Raw genomic sequence first — 21264 nt, forward strand, 5'->3', positions numbered from 1 at the left:
ACCATTGTCTCCTCCTGTGCAACACACAGACCTGGCTCATAGTAGGTATCCAATAAATATATGTTGAATAAATGATGGAATCACTAAAGAAATGAGTAAATGAATACTTTTTAAAGCACTTACAGAGTATCTGGAGTTTTACCTAAGATAACAAAGCCAAATGGTGAAATAGGTGGCAACACCTCACTTGTTTTAGCAGCTAAAGCTCAACAACAGGAGGAGACAACTTGGCTGGCAGATCAGGCCACGGGGGAAACAGGCAGTCATTCATTAGGCTCCCTCGCTCAAGCAGTCAGCAAATGCCGGTCACTTTCTGCTTTTCCGGAAGGGAATAATTTTGAAAGAAAATAAATGGAATCTTGTTTTATTTGTAAGGTGAAGTAAATAGTACTCAGGCCAAAATATTCAAACCTTTGACCAAAAGGCCACATTAGTAAAGGACAAAAATATGAGCCATACTTTGTACAAGGTTACTAATCATCATGGGACCTGGAGAGGCTGGCGGGAGTGCTGGAGGTGTTCAAGGATGTCAAGTTGTACCCAGCACCTACTTAGTAAGGAAACCATAAGGAAAGCAGGGGGTTCTTCCTCCTTCCTTCCTCCCTTTCTTTTTGATGGAAAATTGTAGTTTCTCATGACGCAGAAAACTGAGGGAGATAATCCTATGAGAGACAACAACCTACGGCTTAAAATTGAATCCATTTATGGGTAGAAATAAGCACAAAGAGGCTCCCAAAGAACTCTTTACTTCTGAAAATGTCTGCTTACAAAAAAACCCCAAAAGACTCATGGAGTGTAACCATGCGAGTTCGTCTCTCCTCCCACGAGCCCCCAGTCCCCAGCTCCCACCCCAGGCTTCCAGGCAGAAACTAACTCACAGCGTCCTGCTGGTCTTTCTAGTTGGTACCAGGATCCCCCACTCTGCTGGGGGAGGCACAGAGGGCATCCAGCATGCACAGAGCACCTACTATGTGCTTGATGCAGTGCAGGGAGCTCCACAGCCTTTCTCCCTTTCAATTCTCACAACAACTCCTTGGTAGGTATTTTTAAACCCTCTTAGAAAGCTGATGACACGAGGCTGAAAGAGACCACAGAATTTCATAGCTCAAAGTGAGTTAGGAAACCCCACACCAACCAAATCCCTTCATCTTCTAAGAGTCAGAGAGAAGACTGAGCAGTCCAGGGGTCTGCCACCAGATCACACCGCTCTTTAGCAGGAAAGCCGACCTCACTGCCCTGACAGCTCGGCTCTCTCTCTTGCTCTAAACAAAGGAAAGTATGAGGTGTTCTGAGAACTCAGCATCAACGGCAAATCTAGGGTCCTGAACACAGATTTACAGCATAAATGTAGCTTCAGTTAAGTCTTTACTCAATTAAACCAACACGTCAATTAGTTCAATAAACATTTTAAAGCACCTAGAATGAGCCATTCATTTGCTGTGCTAGGCACGGGGAACACATCAGTGCTGGGGACAGTCATGGTCCCTGCCCTCAGGGAGCTGAGCACTGACGATGGAAGCAGAAGAACCAGTAAACAACCAGGATGATTACAGACTCAACCAAGTGCTATGACAAAGAATAATGAGAGGAGAATTCAGGGCATTTAGGCCAACTTCTTTAATAAGGCCACATTTAGGCTGAAGCTCAAGAAACAAGCAGAGTTAGCAACGGTAATGTCTTAGTTTCGCTTCCTTCGGAATGAGACTCTGAGATGGATTTGAGTGCAAGCAGTTTCTTAGGAAGATAATCCCAGGAAGTACCAGTGGGGAAGTGAGAGAGGGATAGGAAGCATGTGACATCAAGCAAGTTACCTCTGTGGGCAGCTGGAGTTCAATCCTGCTGGAGAAACCCGGAAGACACTATAAAATACACACCTCAGACCTGTCCCACCTGAGGGGCCAGGGACTGCGGTATTGATACACCAACCCCCCTCCTTATTGGCTGAGGGCTGCGCTAGTGGGTGGGGTAGGCGTTCATTCCCCACACGTCCAGTCCCCCATGAGCAAAGGCAGAGTGGGTTCTGGCAGCCAGCAGAGGCCCTGAGAGAGAGAAGCAGGTGCTGGTAGTTGGAAATTGGTGTGCATGACATAGTAAGAGCTGAAGGAATATGGGCAGGGTTCTGACAGCATTCGAGAAGTCTGGGAGAAGGGCAAATTCAAAGGCCAAGGAGGCAAAGAATAAGCATATCTCTTGTTGAGGGACCTGTCGAGAGTTAGGCTCGGACATCAAGAGTTTGGGTTCTGAAGTCAGACGATCTGAGTATAAATGCCAGCTCTGTGACATGTAGGATGTGCGACGTTGGGGTAGATTATTATCCTAACCCTCAGTTTCCTCATCTGGACAAGAGGACGAATAATAGCACCGACGTCACAGGTATGTTGTGAGGATTGAGTGAGAAGTCCTTTAAGGCCCTTAACACAGTTCCTGACACATTTTACGTGTTCAACAAACAATAGCTGTTTGCATTACTCTCAAAAGGACAGTGTGGCTGGAATGTAGGAAGATGGGGAGTTGCAAGGGAGCAGGACTTGAGGTGGAAGAGGCAGCAGGGGCCAGAGCATGCAAAGGCCTGAAGGCCGTGAAAGAGACCGGATGCGCTGGAAGCCACTGAAGAGTTTTAACCTGTGGAGTAGCCTAACGTCATCATTCTAGAATGTCATACTCTTCAAGGCTTGAAATGCTTACCTACTTCTATACCCTCAGTGCTAAATCCCCTGCTGGCACAGAAGGAAGGTGGTATTTAGTGCTAATTAGCAGACCCCAGAGGCTGATGGAAGGAAAGAAGCGTTGGTTTGAATCATCCAAAGACTGCACAAACTTGGCGTAGAACGATCTGTTTAATTTTCCTTCAGCAGACTTAACTTCCTAATTAAGTTGGCTCCACTTAACATTCAAATGACTTTGCATTTCCCAAGTAGATGCCAACAGAGGCGGGAGAGATGGCTCCCAGACCCATTGGGAGGCATAAGGAAGCAAGCCTGGAATGAAATGTTTGCTGTGGAGACCCCCATGAGAATAACCTACGTCTGTTTATGAGTCCTATTCAAAAGGGGAAAGAAAACATACTGGTTCTAAGGATATGAGCAGTAGATATGAATCTGAGAAAACACAGAGAAAGGGGCTGGTGGTTCTAAACTCAAAAGATAGTATTTCTATGGCAGGGCACAGCTGAGAACGGGCACCCACCTCAGGACTGGAACAATTTCCAGAGAAGGGCATTGTGGAACAGTGTTGGGTCATGAATTGGAATTTCTATTTGGAACAAATCTAATATTGAATGATTTCTGGGCCTAAATTTGGAAGAGTGTGTTAAAAGTCAATGGTTTGAAACAGTGATAAAAGGAACCCTCACAAAATAGCTGTCCATCCAATGATTCCTTTACAGTGCAAGTCCATTTCATCACCAAGGGCCACGAGCAAGAGCTGTTATGAAAACGTTTCACAAGTGAGGGGCCCAGGAGCCTCACATCCACAAGAAGCTATTACATGAAATGGGAAGAGATGAAATGAGGAGCAGAGGGCATTTCATAATGCTAAAAGGGTCAAAATATCAAGATCAAAATATATCACAATCATAGATGCACCTATGCCTGTGAAAAGAGCTCCAAAATATACGAAGCAAAACCAAGCAAAACTAAAAGGAGAAACAAGCAAACCTATAATCATAGTTGAAGATGATCAAACCCTACTCTCAGTAATTGATAGAACAAAGGAGGCAAAGAGAAAAAAAAGCAAGGATCGAGAATCCCTGAATGACCCCATCTTAACTTACTTGCCATATATGGAATGCCACACCCCACAAATGCAGAATACGTCTCCAGGTGTGCATGGAACATCCTCTGAGATAAAGTATATACTAGGGAATAAAACAAATCTCTATAAATTTCAAAAGATTGAAATTTTGTATAGTGTTTTCTATTCACAATAAAACTCAATTAAAAATTCATAACATTCAGATAGCTAGAACAGCCTTAAATATTTTGAAAGTGAAAAACCCACTTCTCAGGGCAGGCCCAGTGGTGTAGTGCTTAAGTTTCCACACTCCACTTCAGTGGCCCGGGGTTCCCCAGTTCAGACCCTGGGCACAGGCCTAGCACCACTCATCAAGCCATGCTGAGGCAGCATCTCAGATGGAAGGACTAGAAGGACCTACAACTAGGATGTACAACCATGTACTGGGGCCCTGGGGAGAAAAAAGAAGAGGAAGATTGGCAGCAGATATTAGTTGTGGGCCCATCTTCCTCACCACAAAGAAAAAGGAAAGAAACTAGAGTTTCTCTCATTAGTAAAAAAGAAATAATAACCCACTTTTCAAGAATCTATAGATCAAAGAAGAAATCAAAAAGGAAGTTAGAAATTAACCCCAATAATAAATCATGAGAGAAATTAGAACATAATAAAATAAAAATACAATATATCAAATTTTGTGGGGTACAGCTAAAGCAGGACTTAAGGGAAATTTATAGCTTTAAATGCTTACATTAGAAAAGAAAAAAGACTTTAAAAAACTATGATTTAAATTTCCAACTTAAGAAGCTAGAAAATTATAAGCAAATGAAACACAAGTTACAAACAAGAAAGTAATATAGATAAGAACCAAAACCAGGGGCTGGCCCCGTGGCCAAGTGGTTAAGTTCGCGCGCTTCGCTGTGGCGGCCCAGGGTTTCACTGGTTCAGATCCTGGGCGCGGACATGGCACCGCTTGTCAGGCCACGTTGAGGCGGCGTCCCACATGCCACAACTAGAAGGATGTGTAACTAAGATATACAACTATGCACCAGGGGGGATTTGGGGAGATAAAGAAGAAAAACAAAAAAAAAGATTGGCAACAGTTGTTAGCTCAGGTGCCAATCTTTAAAAAAAAAAAAAGGACCAAAATCAATGAAGTAGAAAAAAATAGAGAAAATGAACAAAAACAAAGTTGGTTTTTTGAAAAGATCAGTAAAATTGCTAAACTCCAAGTAAAATTAATCAAGAAAAAGGAAGAGAAAACATAAATTACTCTAACAGAAGTGGAACAGGGGCTATCACTACTGATCTTACAGATATCAAAAAGTCAACATGGGAATATAGTAAACAACTTTATGCTAATAAATTCAACGACTGAGAGGAAATGTACAAATTAATTTTAAAACACAAAACTTATCAAAACTGACATAAGGGAATTCCACTTCCAGAATGGTAATGTGAGGAGCTACATGGACCCACTCCCAAGCAAAACTGGGGAAAATTATTCAAAAAAAAATTTTTTTAAGTCTCTGCAAAGGGTCCCAAGATCATATAGCAAATGAAGAAACGTTTATTTAAGAAAATATACTAAAACTCGGTAAGAACAGTGTGAGAGTCTATGGAATTCGAACCCTGACCCATTCCTTCCTTCCTCCCTCCCAGCCCACCATGATGGAAAGCATTCCGGGGGGGTGGTGCAGACCAGAGCACAGGGCTCCCTTGCCCACTTCCCCCAGCTCCTAGCCAAGGGCAATGGTATCTTCCTGGGAGGGGGAGGCTGTCAGCATTTCTCACCCTCCAGGAAGACCAGAGGCTGCTGTGCTCCCCTTCCCGCAATGCCCAAGTCCTGAAGCATGGGTGTCACTCAGAGAGAACCTGCCACCGTGCCTGACCCCAGCCCCAGAGACCTATAATTGTCAAAACAACCTTGAGAAAATAAAACAAAGATGAAGGACTCAAACTCCCTGACTTCGAGACCTACCACAAAGCTACAGCAATCAATAGAGTGTGGTCCTGGCGTAAGGATAGGCACACAGATTAATGACTAGTATACAGAGTGCAGAAAAAGACCCACACTTATACAGTCGATTAATTTTTGCAAAGGCACCAAAGATATCAGATGGTGAAAGGAGAGTCTTTTCAACACATGGTGCTGAAAAAATGGAGATGAATACAGAAAAATATGAACTTCCAACTCTACCTCACACAATGGACAAAAGTCAATTTGAGAAAAGCCTAAATATAAAACAAAACCCATAAAGCTTTTGCAGAAAACACATGAAGATGTCTTTGCAACTGGAGGGCGGAAAAAGATTTCTTAAATAGGACACAGAAAGCAATAACCACAAAACAAAAAAAGTGATAAATTAGATTTAATCAAAATATAAAATTACTGCTCATCAAAAGACACCATTAAGAAAATAAATAGGCAAGCCACTGATGGGAGAAAATATTCAGAAAACATTTATTTGGCAAAAGGTTTGTAAAAAGAAGATGAGGAAGCTGCGCCAATTAATCATAAATAGACACACACACACAAAAAAAACTTAGGCAAAGGACTTGAACAGACACTGCACCGAGGAAGATATGTCAACAGCCATATGAACATGAAAACGTACACATCATTAGTCATCAGGGAAATACAAATTAAAACTACAATGAGATACCACTGCACACGCACCAAAACTACTAAACTTAAAGAGACTGCTAACACCAAATGTTGGTGAAGACACAGATTACCTGGAATTTTCATACACTGCCAGTGGGAATGGAAACTGACAGAGGCATTTTGTAAAAATGATTGGCCATTTCTTCTAACACTAAACACATACCTAACTTTTTAAACAAATATCTAACCCAGCAATGCCCTCACAGATTTTTATCCAAGATAAAGAGCAATACAGTCCAGGAAAATAATTGCACACACATGTTCATAGCAGCTTTATTGACAATTGAAAGAACTGAAAACAATCCAAATGTTTATCAAAAGGAGAATGGATAAACAATTTGTGGGATATTCACTACAACGAAATACATTTCAGCAATAAAAAAGAACAAATTACTGATACTCGTAAAAACATGAAGAATTTCAAGACATTATACTGAACAAAAGCTGCCAGACGCAAAAACAACAAACTGACAAAACTAAAAACTAAACTAAAGTTAAAAACAACCCACAGTGTCTGTCCTGAGGGGATGAAGATCGACTGGAAATGGACATAAAGGAACTTTCTGGGGTTATGGAAATATTCTGGATTGTGACAGGAATATGAGTTACATAGTATGTCTATTTATCAGAACTGAATGGCAATGATTTATGCATTTCAACGTAAATTTTACCCCAAAATGTTATAAAAAAATTCATCACCATTATTGAATGGCGGTAGGAAATGGACAGAGAAAATTAGGAAGCTAGAATGGAGCATGGGTATTCATTAGATTTCTGTTTTCTTTTATATGTCTAAAATTTTTATAATAAAAAGTTAAAAAAGAAAGAAAGAAAAAGCCATTAGGCTTGAATTATAACCTTTAATCTGACCTGATCTTTTTTTTTCATAGAAATCAAATAGCGAGACAAGTCTTTGAGAGAAAGTATTTCAAATTAATTAAACAATATCCATTTCTAAAAATATTCTATTTATTCAGACGAGGAATTTGGAGAGGGGATAAATTTAACATGTGAGTGATCAATTTCTCCCATATATTTGCCTATTACCGTAAAATGGAGTTTCTCCGCCTGGACACTATTGAGATCTTGGGCTGGATAATTCTTTGTTGTGGGGCTGTTCCGTGCAGTGAAGGATGTTTAGCAGCATCTCTGGCCTCTAAACACTACAGATGCTAGTAGCACCTTCCCCAACTTGTGACAACCAAAACTGTCTCCAGAGACTGCTAAAGGTCCCCTGGGGGACAAAATTGCCCATTGAGAACTACTGCCCTAGAACAAGCATTCTCAACCAAGACAATATCGCCCCCAAGGGGAAGAAAATTGGTTCTGGGGGAGACAAGAAAATCTCCAATTTTACCATCGTTTGTGACCCTTGAAAGGGCCACAGCACATCAACAGATTGACAGTGTATCTGTGGCATTAAAATTCCATGGTAGAGGGGCTGGCCCCGTGGCCGAGTGGTTGAGTTCGCGCGCTCCGCTGCAGGCAGCCCAGTGTTTCGTTGGTTCGAATCCTGGGCGCGGACACGGCACTGCTCATCAGACCACGCTGAGGCAGCGTCCCACATGCCATAACTAGAAGAACCCACAACGAAGAATATACAGCTATGTACCGGGGGCTTTGGGGAGAAAAAGGAAATAATAAAATCTTTAAAAAAAAAAAATTCCATGGTAGAGACAAGCAATCAGGGGGAAAAAAGTCTAGAAAAAGGAAGAGGAGGTGATAATGAAAAACATACTGAAAAATACCATCCTACAAAGAGGTCTGATTCTACTTAAAGCCATCCTTCCCTCCAGGGGTTTGGCATCTCCAAAGCAAGTTTCTAGTATTCAGGGGAGTGTTCATTGGGATGAGGAAGATGGGAAACAGGTGCAGGTGCTTCCTAGAACCTCTGAAATTGTCAGAAGTCTGAGATGTAGGAAAATACAAATTCAGGAAAAAAGCTATGAGGGGCTCTTGCCAAGTCTGACCATGTCCTTTGACAAGAGAGCGAACCTGGAAGCTTTCATTTCTAAGTTACAAGAGAACCCATGCAAATTGAGCTGACCTCAGACAAAGGACCACTAGTTTGTCCTGGTTGAACCAACGAAGTGCCTCATGCCTTTTTATACCATTTTCAAAAGAAGAAGAAGGTGGCATTTTTCAAGCTTCCCATCTACCAGCAAAACTCTTGGATAGCAATTTCGTTTCATTAAATGATGCAAAACAAACAAATCTCGCAATTTCTTCCGCTCTCTTGTTGCAAGCTGCTTTATGCAAAATTATGCTTAACCACTCTAAGAACCAGCTGGTTTGTAATACTGAATATTCATGCTTGATGGAGTTAAACCTGGCTAGTTAGCATAGACGATATCTTGCAATAATTTCTCAATCCGTTAAAACCCATTTAGATGCGTTCAGCAAAAGCAAACTTAGACACACTCAGCCTGCAGAGACCCTCAGCAAGTATACTCCCCTTTCAAGGACTCTGTCATCAAAGCAACACAGAGGCTGAACAAGAACCGTCTAACACATGGGACCTCTGCAACGAAGGAATTAGAGCCTTATGATGGTATTTCTGATTTTAAAATGATAGTGGAAGGAGGGGACAACCCTGCGATGGCTAATTTTGTGTGCCAACATGGCTAGGTCATGGCACCCAGCTGTTTGGTCAAATACCAGTCTAGAAGTTGCTGCAAAGGTATTTTTTAGGTGTGATGAGTATTTACAATCAGTTGACTTTAAGTAAAGGAGTTCACCCTCCATAACATTGGTGGGTCTCATCTGATCATCTGAAAGCCTTAAGAGCAGACAGAGGTCTCCCAAAAAGGACTTCTACCTCAAGACTGCAACAGAGAGATCCTGCCTGAGCTCCCAGCCTGCCGGCCTGCCCTACAAATTTCAGACTTGCCAGCCCCCACAATCACATGAGCCAATTCCTTAAAATAAATATTCCTTGCCCTCTCCCCCTCTCTCGTCCTTCTCGTTTCTCCCCCCCTCTTCCCTCTCCCCCTCTCCCTATACACTTTATAGGGTCTGGTTGTCTGGAGAACGCTGACTAATACAAACGGGAACACACATTCTTTCTTAAATGGAACTAGAAGCACCTCAACTCCACACCACAATGTATGAAGACGGAAAGCAGGTGGCAGAGCGGATGCTGACTCACAGAGCCGAGGAAAGGCGAGTCTGCAGGCCAGCAGAGGGTGGTGCTGACGGGCAGCTGCTCATTTACCACACAGGGCCCTGCAAAGCTTGGAACTGAGGCACCAGGCACTGCAGGAGGCAGGGCTGAGATGGGAGCTGGAAACAGGGAAGCGGGTGGAAAGTCCCCGTAAAGAGCAGTCAAACTCTCCAGGTCCCCACCCCATCCTGAAAACCAGGAAACTGCCACCTCCCTGACTCCTGAAGAAAATAGTAGCTTTAACCATCTGAGGCTCTGCACTTGGGAAAAGCAGGCAAGTAAAGGGCAGGGCTGAACAATCAGACTGAAAACAGGGAGATTAAGGGAAAGTCTGCAAAGTGACCTGTGAGAACCCAAGCCCCTTGTGCGCAGCTCCCAGAAAGCCAGGCTCACTACACTAGGCAAGGGCCTGGGGAATGGAACAGCTCAAAGTAAAGGCCAGATGCTAACACTCAGGGTCAACCAGCGAAAACCCAGCTCCCTCCTCATTCACCCTCCGGTGAAGCCCAGTTATTGGGCTTTAGCGCTTCAACCTTAAACAAGAACATCCAGCAGAAGATGACCAGATATTTAAGGAAAGGTAGACACAAAACACACGTAGATAAAGAGACAGCAAGGAGCAGATGAAACCTGCAAACGAAGAGAGGAAAGAGATATTGTGTACCCATGAAAAAAAGAACGGGATGTGAATTTTTTTAAAAATCAGAGTTCTGGAAAAAGCTCTTGGAAATTAAAAACATAAAATTAATTAAAAAAATGATAAAAGGGTTGGTAAATAACATTTAAAAAGCCTTCCAGAGAGATGAACAAAAAAGACAAAGAGAGAAACAATGGGAAATAAAATAAAAAGATCAATCCGGAAGAGTCAACACCCGCCTGATACAGGATCCACAGACAAGAAACAGGGAATATGCAGGGAGGCACACGAAGTTCCAGAATAAAAGGACCCACTGAGTGACCAGAACAATAAATACAGAAAAGGAATCCCAGTAAGGCGCATCACTGTGAAACTTCAGATGACCAGAGACAGAGAAGGGGTCCTCAGAGGTTCCAGAGAGAGAGAAACAAGACAAAGGAAGGGAATGCCTTCAGCTTGTCTCAACCACCCTGGAAACTACAGTCCTGCATGGAAATGACTTCCAACCTAGAATTCTACACCCAGCTACAGCACAGAATGAAGACACTTCAAACATAACTATCTCAAAATGTGTAGCTCGTATGTACTCTCCTGGGAAACACAGGAGAAAGCGATTGCCTCCCAGAGGCATCCCCCATCCCCCGACTGGAATTCTCAGCTCCCCAGTCCCAGAGCACTGTGTTAAAGCAGCTGGCATTTGTCCTTGCCCTAAATAGGACACAGGCCACGCCTGATCATCCTGTACCTTCGCAAGTGCTAGCCCAGTATCTACACAACAGTGGGTGCTCCAGACGAATCTGTTAAATCATCAGCAGCCAGATAAACAGCTTTTAAATATTGTATGTCGTTTACAAAGTGTATCCCACAAACACTGATGTTCCTATAAATGCTCCCTTTTTATACTGCAATGGAGCTGTTTAAAAATGAAATATCTATGTGCACATTTCAAGTGCACCGGTCTTGTTTTAGTAATGCTTTTTGTTTAGACTTTAGTTTTTTAGAGCAGTTTTAGGTTCACAGCAAAATCAAGAAGGTGCAGAGATTTCTCATATACTCCTGCCCCCACACATGCATAGTCTCCCTCACTATCAGCATCTTCCAACATTTGCTACAATCGATGAGCCCACATTGACACATCACAATCACACAAAGTCCATAGTTTACATTAGGGTTCACCCTTGGTGGTGTACATTCTATGGGTTTGGACAAACATATAAGGACATGTATCCATCATTATAGTACCATACAGGATAGTTTCACTGCCCTAAAAATCCTCTGTGCTCTGGCTCTTCATCCCTCGCTCACTCCAGCACCTATAGGAGCATGGACAACGTTTTCAGTTTTGTGAGCCATGTCTCTTTTGCAACTACTCAACTCTGTCATTATAGAGTGCAAGCCTCTATAGAGTGCAAGCCTCTATAGACAATATGTAACTGAATGGGCATCTCTGTGTTCCAATAAAACTTTATTTACAAAAACTGACCCACGTGCTGTTATTTGCCCACGCCAAGACAACAGTATTGCCTTCTTCATTCCCACCATTTTTACTGGAAAGAAGTTTCTTCATAGCTTGACTTGGCATTAATGATTTGTTTTTTCTATTTTTCTTTCTGAAATCTATCCTCTTTCTGGAAGTTGAATCAATACCCAATCAAAAGTCGATATTATATGATGAAAGACAATTGCCTTTTCAGAGTATCCCTGCCTTAAGCTACATCGCCTTTCTCCACTTTAAACCTCAAGTTTTTGGTAATTCTGAAGGAAATTGCTCACTCTTCGAAATGGTGATCTCTGTTTTTCCAATCAAGAGTGGCTCCGGCTGCCTTACAGAGCAAGTCCCGCTGACGGCTGCCATGGGGACCTGTTGTTCACGACAGTTTGCCCCAAAAGCACTTCAGGGGAGTGCTGTTTGACAACTTGTCATAAATTAAGAATAAGACCTTTTATTTCCAAAAGAAATTAATGTCTGTTCTTAAGTTCAAAGTGAACCAACTGTTCTGCAGGATGATATGTGGACATCGACCACCTTCCAGTCACCAATCACCTGTAAACAGAGCAGCAGCAAACCCATGTTGACCTAGCATGGGGAAGTAGTCTTAGCAGGTCCCTCGGTCCAGAATGCCTGCGTCCACTCACTCAAGTTGTTGTTGTTAGTGCCATGGAGCTGATTCCGACTCCTAGTGACCCTGTGGACAGCAGAGTGGAACCCTGCCTGGTCTTTTTGTGCCATCCTCTCACCCTCTGGCGCTACATCAGACAATGCTCCACCGCTATTCGTAGGGTTTTCAAAGCCAATTTTTTTGGAAGTGGGTGGCCAGGTCCTTCTTCTTAGTCTGTCTTAGTCTGGAAGCTCCACTGAAACCTGTCCACCACGGGTGACCCTGCTGGTATATGAAATACAGGTGGCATAGCTTTCAGCTTCACGGCAACAGGCAGCCACCACAGTATGACAACTGGCAAATGTGTGGCGTGTTTTCCTGACTGGGAAATGAACCAAGGCCACAGTGGTGACAGCACCGAATCTTAACCACTCAACCACGAGGGCCGGCTAGTCACTCAAGTGCAGCCTACAAAACTGATTTTATTGAAGGGAGAAAGAGTGTATGTATTAAAATGGGAGTCCACTGAGGTCACCCCTCTGAGGTCCACTGCCTCTTCTGAGGAGCCAAGAGACACAGCAACCACTAGGCTTCCTATCAGCTACAATAAGAAATCCAGAAAACAGCACTGATGGTTTTTCTAAGTGGATATGGCAGTGAAGCAATCACTGACGCATCACAAAAAAGAGAAAGAGGGGCCGGCTGGGTGGCGTAGAGCTTAAGTTTGCGTGCTCCGCTTTGGTGGCTTGGGGTTCGCAGGTTCGGATCCTGGGCACCGACCTATGCACCACTTATCAAGCCATGCTGTGGCAGGCATCCCACATATAAAATAGAGAAGGATGGGCATGGATGTTAGCTCAGGGCCAATCTTCATCAGCAAAAATAGGAGGATTGGCGGTGGATATTAGCCCAGGACTAATCTTCCTCAAAAGAAAAAAAGAGAGAAAGAGAGCAGATGAAAATAGCATCACCAAAGCCTAGAGGCTGGGTAGGATCCCGTGTCTCCCAAGTACTAAAAATTTGTAACATTTTAAATAGCATCTTAAGCAAAAGATAGTAAGAGCCTCTATCACAAAGCTTGTCTAGAACAGACGGGACATCAGCCACTCATTTGACAAGGCAGCTGGCGGGCAGACCTGTCAGAAAAAGCATTAGATAGGGAGGGTGTGCATCTAAAATAAACATTTTTGTGGGGCCTGGTCTCTCCTCTCTGTGGTCAAGCGGTCTTTCAGCTTGAGCTGTTCACAGGGGACCTATTTCCCTCCCCAGCTCAAACGTAACCGTAGACACTAACGGGGCTGCAGTCCGCAGTCAGCCATTGGAAAGCCAGGAGGAATGGTTTCCCATAGGGTTTCACTTCTTACTGCTTTTAATATTTGAAGCTCCTTAAAGCTCAGCGCCTAGTCTTTGGGAGGACAGACATGCCCTAAAACAATGGAGAACCTGAGTGACCCTGCAAGGATAGAGAGGGAGAGCCGAGGGGAGCCGACCCAGGGGAACACTCTTCCAGGTCCCGCTAAACAACGCCAGCAGCGGAAGCCCTCACTATAAGGAGACCATAAGTCAACAGAGCAGGCATTCCTCCAGCTGGCACCTACAAGTCCTCCAAAACAGACACTCGCTGAAAACGTGACTTCAGAGAGGAAAAACAAACCCCGGGAGGAAGTGACTCCAAATGGATGTTCCGCCTTAACTAACAGGCACCGCTAAGGCCTAGAAGCTTGAACCCACATTTTCAGGCATTGCTGTGCCTCCTGCCACATTACCCTCAGATGGCATTTTAAAGAAGCACAAATGCAGGAACGTTCTTTCTCACAATCTCCCCCATGACTCTAAAGCCAATTCCTTTCCGCTAACCAATAAGTGTTCAATCTACGTCTCTGTCTTCGCTTCCTAAGGCTGCTGTAAGAAAGTGCCACAACCTCGGTGGCTGAAAACAAAAGACATTTATTCTCTCACAGTTGTGGAGGCCAGAAGTCCAAAACCAAGATGTCAGCAGGGCCAGGCTCCCTCTGAAGGATCCTTCCTTGCCTCTTCCAGCTTCTAGTGGCTCCAGGTGCTTCTTGGCTTGTGGCTGCATTACATCAATCTCTGCCTCCGTCTTCACGTGGCCTTTTCCCCTGGGCCTCTGTCTTAAATAGTCCTCTGCCCCTCTCTTATAAAGACATTTGTCATGGGATTTAGGCCCACTCTAAATCTAGGATGATCTCATCTTGGGATCCTTAAATGAATTACATCTGCAAAGACCCTTTTAGGGGCCAGCCCCATGGCCTAGTGGTTAAGCTTGACACTCTCCGCTTCAGCAGCCCGGGTTCACTTCCCAGGCACAGACCTACACCACTTGTCGATGGCCATGCTGTGGCAGCAACCCACATATAAAGTGGAGGAAGACTGGCACAGGTGTTAGCTCAGGGTGAATCTTCATTAAGCAAAAAAGAAGATTGGCAACAGATGTTAGCTCAGGGAGAATCTTCCTCTGCAAAAAAAGGACCTTTTACCAAATAAGGTCATGTTCCCAGGTTCTCTGGGCGTGGACCAGGACGTATCTTTTGGGGGGGGTCACTATTCAACACACTATAGCCTCCAACAAACTAGAGAGGAAAATGAGTTACTTATTTAAATGAACATGAACTGTGAATATTTCGTTGTATTTAATCACCAAAAGCCCAAGAGACTATCATGTTCGAGGCTGGTGTGAAGGTCAGCTAAGTGTCCTTGAACGAGTTACTGAGTCTGAGCCTCACTGTCCCTGTGTATAAAATGGGGACAACCTGACCTGGCAGGGCTGATGCGCGGGTTGACAGTAATTCACTTAGAGTGCCTGGCACCCCATATGTTGTTGACAGGCCCTAGTCTCCAATGGCTCTGAACAAAATGTCCAACAACCGCTCTGCAGGAAAAGGCGTCCAGTTATGCCTTGATCCAGCCACTATCAGGGTGAGTCTTAGGCATTTAGAAAAAACCAGAAAAGATTAAGGTACCAGGCTTGCCAAAGGTAAATAATGATAGACCTGTGGGGAATCAAGGACTTTGAAACACGAAAGCAGCCTGTCCTCTCCCAAGCAGTGACTGGGACCATGGTTCTTCTCCAATTATCCTGGAATCACCAACCCAAACATCCAGTCTGCCACTGCTTGTGGACTGCCCCGGAGAGGAGCTGTGTATTATTTATCTTGGTGTCCCCAACAGCTGTCAGAGGGCCTGGCACCCAAGTCATTCGATCAACATTGATGAAATGAAGGGAGATATGAGCTAGGATGCTCTAGAAAATTCAGCCCTAGTGATAGATAATAATATGGATAACTACTATTCATTTAAAGCACTATACTAAGTACTGCACATGTATTGAGGAGATTAAATAAGATAATGCACCTAAACATTTTGGCATGGCGGACTTTCCAGAAATGTCAGTGATCATCATCGCCTATCTTAACCCTCACTCCAACCAACAATGGAGGCATTATCATCCCATTTCACACAGCAGGAACTGAGGCACACAGAGATTAAGTCACAGAGCTAATACCTGGCAGAGCCAGGACTTCTCACACTTCAAAGACCTGTGTTCTTTCCACTCCACCACACTGCACCTGATTCATTTTATTTAGTCTTTGCTTTAAGGCCGGTCCCCGCTCATATATCTATAATCAAACTATATGTTGGGTGTGTGTGTGTGTGTAAATATGTATACATATACGCCATATATTGGTAAACACACACACATCTAATACCTTCACTGAAGGAATAAACTAGAGAGAACACTGACCTCAAAGCAGAAGGTCTCAGGAACATGGTAAATTCCTTCCACTGTCAAGTTCATGAATCGTATAGCCAGAGAGTAAAGTGTCACGTTACACTCTGCCAAGCTCACAAAAGCAACACACACAATATTTTGTAAACTCCAGAGCCTCATCTGCAGGCTTATTACTTCCTGTTGAATATCTTGTTTCCACACCAACCACCCACAGTGAAGAAAAGTGAACTGTGCTCAACTTTCATGCCCCAACACTCTTCTCTCCACCCAGATTCACAAAGAAAGTGATCAGGAAACATGACCAGGGAATTAAAGAGTGTCCCTGCCACTGAACTTACAGGAGGAATGGATGCTGGGGAAGCTTTTGCGGCCCTCGGACACCAGATCGGGGTCACCTGTGCAGTGCATTTCTGAGTTCATCACTCCATCTGGAAAGCAGCGGTAAAAGAAATCGGGGCGAGGTCTACAAAAGACACCATGGACATTTTCAATATAAAATGCTGCCGTCACAAATGAACCCCAAACTGACCCCCACCATTCCCGGCTTCCCCCAGCTCCTTCTGCCATCAACACCGGAGCCCCCTCTGGAGCTCTCTAGACATGGTGGTCTTGGGAAAGTCTCAGGCTTCGGGGTCAGAAAGATCTGAGTTGGAACTCCTGCTCTGCCACTTATGAGTTGTCTGACCTTGGGAAGGTCATGTAGCCTTCCCCAATCTCAGCTTCCACATCTGTAGTAGGGGGAGATCAATACCTACCCAAAGGTGAGGTCCTGAGGGCTACATGAGATGACTTATAGGAGGCATGTAAGCATGGTGCCAGCAGAGTAAAAGGTAGTTCCTGCCTCTATCCATGGCTCCGCCATTCAGAGGCTGCTCCCAGGATCCAAGACTCCAGGCTCCTCACGTCCCTATCCCTTGAATTGGGATGGCCAGTTGCCTTCTTCAAATAGCAGGTCTCACTTAACCTCACTGAGAGGATCGGAAAGCTCCGCTCCATGATGCAGAGCACACGGTCACCCAGGTTAGCGTCTCTGATCCAGGTCATGGGAGAGTGACCTCTAGAGGGAAGTGAGGTAGAAGCTGGCCTGAAGTCGAGCCTCCTGCTGCAACCACAGCCAACATTTATTGAGTACTTACTGGGTACCAGACACAGTGTTCAGCACTGCACATGCATCATGTCAGATGATTCTTATGACAAGCCTGAGGCAGAGCCTGGAACTTTCTTCATTTTACGGATGCGAAAATGAAGGCTTGGAGAGATGACACTCCTGCCCAAGGTCACGCACAACCAGTAAGTGGCAAAGACGAGCTCTGAACCCCAGCCATTGGATTCTTGCACCTACACGCTTCACCCCATGCTTTTCCGCCTCACTCAAGTGAGGATTCTCACAGAGATATGTGATGGTTGATCATTTCACATTAATTCAACTAATACTTGCTGAATGCCTGCCATGGTAAACACACTAATGCTGTAAACACAAGGCCCCTTTTCTGCACATATCTGGTCACAGTTCACATACACTGACTCACTGGTCCTCCCAGGTTTGGGATCTAGGCCCAATAATGATCTCTCAATAGCTATAACATATCAATCATCAATATCAATAATCTATCAGAAGTGCTGGTGTGCTGTCTCTCTCCTACTCAGCTAACATTTCTCCAGGTGTGGCTATTCACCTCCTGAACCAGAACCTCACAGGGGACAAGGCCTGAGAATGAGCATTTTATCAGGGGCCCACAGCAACTCTAAGCACGGGAAGTTGGAAGAACCTGGCGGCACCAGTTCATGTACCGCCCGAGTTGGATCTGTCTTCTGCCCCCTCGGTGCCTGACCAGCACCCTGCACCAAGGAGAGAATCAGTAAATGCTGAGGTTCTGGGAGCGGAGCTGACCTGTGCAAGGCCAACAGCTAGCCAGGGCCAAAGTCAGGGCTCAAATTCAGGTCTTTTGATTGTTCGTCTTTACAGAGACTAGCTCACTGCCAGTGCAGTCAGGGGAGAAAGCAAGATAAATGGGGAACAGAAATCATTTCCCAGGGGGTGGTAAGAGAAATGTGCCAGAAGCCAAAGCTCAACTGCCAATCCATACTTCTTATCCCGGAGAGAACAATAAATAAGTAATCTTATTTATTTTTTGGAGGCCAAAACTGACAAGTGAGTGGGTGCCTGGGGAAGCCCTGGGACAGCAGTGGGTGGACCCAGAAATGCCAGCAGTGGGCCTTGGCCCACAGGAAAGTATGGTCTGTGAATATTTCTTTACTATGGATCTCCTGCTTTCTGAAATAGTGAGTTCGTAATTCAAAGGAGAGGAAAGATCTATGCTGAGGACAGAAACCCCAGAAGGACAACAATTTAAGGGAAAACCAGAAGAGCTCAAACCTGTCCCATCCAGTGTCCTGTGGCTAAGGTTCCTACATAGATGACCTCAAGTGTCTAAGGCACCATTTGTTTCTTTGTGGAACTTACCTTCCCACTATTAATTTAATAGTGTTTGTGCAGACTCCATTCAAAGCAAGAGCCAAGGACACCGCTACAAAAGAAAACCAACAGACAGAAAATAACCAGCTGTCTCTCAAATCAAAATCATCATCATCATCATCACTGTTACATTATAATACTATTTCACTTATGACCACATGAACCAATACTTTAAAAAACAGAGGAAACGTTTGGGTGGCTAGAGTCAAATATAATTAGGACAGGACTTTGGCAAGTGACTCATAAAATTCCAAGCCTCTATGACATGAAATTTCTTTCTCCTCCTTGACTGAAACTTTCAATACTGCAGAGGAGCCCATCGATCATGTTCTGGCCTGATATGAACAGATTTAATACTACAGTAAGTGGAATTTCTTTTATTGGTAGCAAGAAATATAACTTTCTAATTTCTTTCTGGCAACCCGCTCAGACAATTCTAATCAGAGCAGCTGCCAGGATCCTACTGTGGGGCAGAATATTCCCACTCGGCAATTATCTCCTCGTTGACCGACCCATCACCGGCTGACAGCTGTCTATCTGTTATCAAACAAATCATTGTTTCTGAGAAGGTGAAGGGTCCCAATGCCTCCCTGGGTTTTGAGACGGTTTGCCCAGGTGGTGCTTTTTGCCACCAAAACCGTAGGAGCTTCTGAAATACCTTATTTTAAAATATACAGCATGGGGACTTTCTCCAAGCAACCTGGAAGGGCTTTGAGAAATGAAGTACAGATCATCCAAAGGATGCAGGTGACATGAGTCACAGAGCTTTCTCCGCAAGGAACTCACACCCCTCTCCTGTGTTTATCAAGACTGCACAAAAGGCAAGTCAATGTGATGGAAGGTCAAACGCCTTGCACAAGCAATAAAAACCTGTTGATGCCCCATTCCATTGTTTTGTTGAATACTAAAGCATGTGAGTTACCATTTCCCTTTGGCAAATATTAACTCTCCAGTAACAGCTGAGATTTATGTAAGAAAATAGCAGTGGAGGGAGATTTTCAGGAAGGAGCTGCCTAGAGCTATTCATGGTCATCAAGGGAGACAAATGTGTTGTTTTATAAGTGGAAAGTACCGTGGACTGACCAACACAGTCACCAGAGGCACAGCCTAGTGATGGAGACAAAGCCCACCTGCTTTTAACAAGTCGTGGGAAGCAGAGAGAATGGGAGGGACCAGTTCAAATGAACACCTCTGTCAAAGGGAAACCAATCACCTAAGTGTGAGATGGGAAATGACTGGCCATATCTGAGTGTGGCAGCAAAGGAGGGATAGGCCACTGGGGTGGAGAGTGGAGCATGAGTCAGCAGCATGGCACCACCATTAAAACACCAAGCCTACAGCTGGGGTGTACAGATTGGAACCAAGCATGGGGGAACTCAGAGAGATCCTCTGATTACATTCTGCACGCACAGACCCTTCCTAAAATGCTGGCTCCCCTTCTCTCTTGCAAGCTCAGAACATTGCTGAGAGGTCTCCTTTGCGGAGGGGATGGAAAATGCCCTGGGCTATCTTCACTGCTGTATTCTCTCCCGCAGCCAATTAACAGGCTGTGAGACTGCCCTGAAATGACTGGGCTCTTTTCCTGTTAGGGCTGGTCCAGCAGGCTCATTCCTGTGTTTTCCCAATGGGGCTGGGCTCCTTCTTATCCTAGTCCTAGCGTGCCTTAGCACGGAGGAGGTCTTCAAGAACAAGCATGACTAGCTGATCTCCCAAATCCCTTGGGGACCTTCACAGACTGCTACATCGATCCAGGACACCATACACGTCCCCAGCCTCTGCACCGGCTGGGCTTATTGTAGCACAGAGCAGTTCTTTGAAAAGCTTCAAGGAGCTGAGCTAAAAAATGTGTGGATGTGATGTAACCACCAACAGCTGGCAACTTCACTCTCTGATCCAAAAGCCTGAAGGAGACAGAAAAGAGTGGGGATCTGGAGTGACAATATTTATGGGAGAAGTCATCTCAGCATTCTGGAAGTAAACGGAAGCAATTATTATTTTCATCTGAATAGCACAACCCCCAGGGGACTAATATGGGGGCCTCTCACTGATACCAGAGAGAAGGCTGGCTGTGATCAGATGCAGGAGAGGCTGGCCGAGCAGGAAATGAATGGCCAATCAGGAGCACTTGGTGATTAACAATAACTCAGGGGGTCTGGTTCATAAGGGCTGTGTTTATAGCACCCCACAGCACTGCGGGTTTGAGAGAAGAGTCAGAAACACAAACCAGACTGCGTCTGATAAAGAAATTAAAGCCATGTGTTGTGTGAGTTGGCCTGCGAGTGGCCTGTACTGAGGACACTATTGCTCATAAGCGTCCCATCAGATTAGAGCGTTTTTGCTGTTACTTTTGCTGGGAATTTAGCACTGCAGCTCTTCCCTAACGTGGTTCTCTATGGTACAGACCTGGCTGTTCTGAAGCCGAAATCTCTGACAGCCTGATGCTGCGCAGGGCAAGCCTCAGCCCTCTGGTCCAACAGCAGACGTGCAAAGATGGCTGCTATGGACATGCAGCTAAGGGGAGCTCTTGGGGTCCAAGTCTGCTGAAGATGTCTAAGTAAAGAAGGGACCTGAGCACTCAGCCACTCTCACTGAGAAAGTCTTGAATTCCAGACACCATTGGAAAGCAGATATACCTGGTTTTCTGTCCTTGGTGTTTAAAGATCCCTCCTCAACACCTACTTCCACGGCTTTCTAAAAGCAGTGATTTAAAGAAAAAAAAGGAAAAAAGCTGTGTACAATGG

General features: G+C 44.6%; 1 protein-coding gene across 7 annotated transcripts in view; it reads right to left on the reverse strand.

The window, feature by feature from the left end:
• Positions 1 to 21264, reverse strand: part of PLPP4 (phospholipid phosphatase 4) — a 125480-nt gene that overhangs the window by 51214 nt on the left and 53002 nt on the right. For 2 of the 7 annotated variants that reach the window (XM_008514121.2, XM_008514122.2), the window contains exons 4-5: positions 18512 to 18575; positions 16386 to 16510 (exon numbers count right to left, since the gene is read on the reverse strand). The exons of 3 other annotated variants lie outside the window; for them this stretch is intronic. In XM_008514121.2, the coding sequence (XP_008512343.1) occupies positions 16386 to 16510; positions 18512 to 18575 (189 nt within the window). The remainder of the gene's footprint in view (positions 1 to 16385; positions 16511 to 18511; positions 18576 to 21264) is intronic. 2 more of the 7 variants (XM_070585273.1, XM_070585350.1) reach the window with 1 other exon arrangement.

Source organism: Equus przewalskii, chromosome 1, assembly GCF_037783145.1.
Source record: "Equus przewalskii isolate Varuska chromosome 1, EquPr2, whole genome shotgun sequence".
NCBI lineage: Eukaryota > Metazoa > Chordata > Mammalia > Perissodactyla > Equidae > Equus > Equus przewalskii.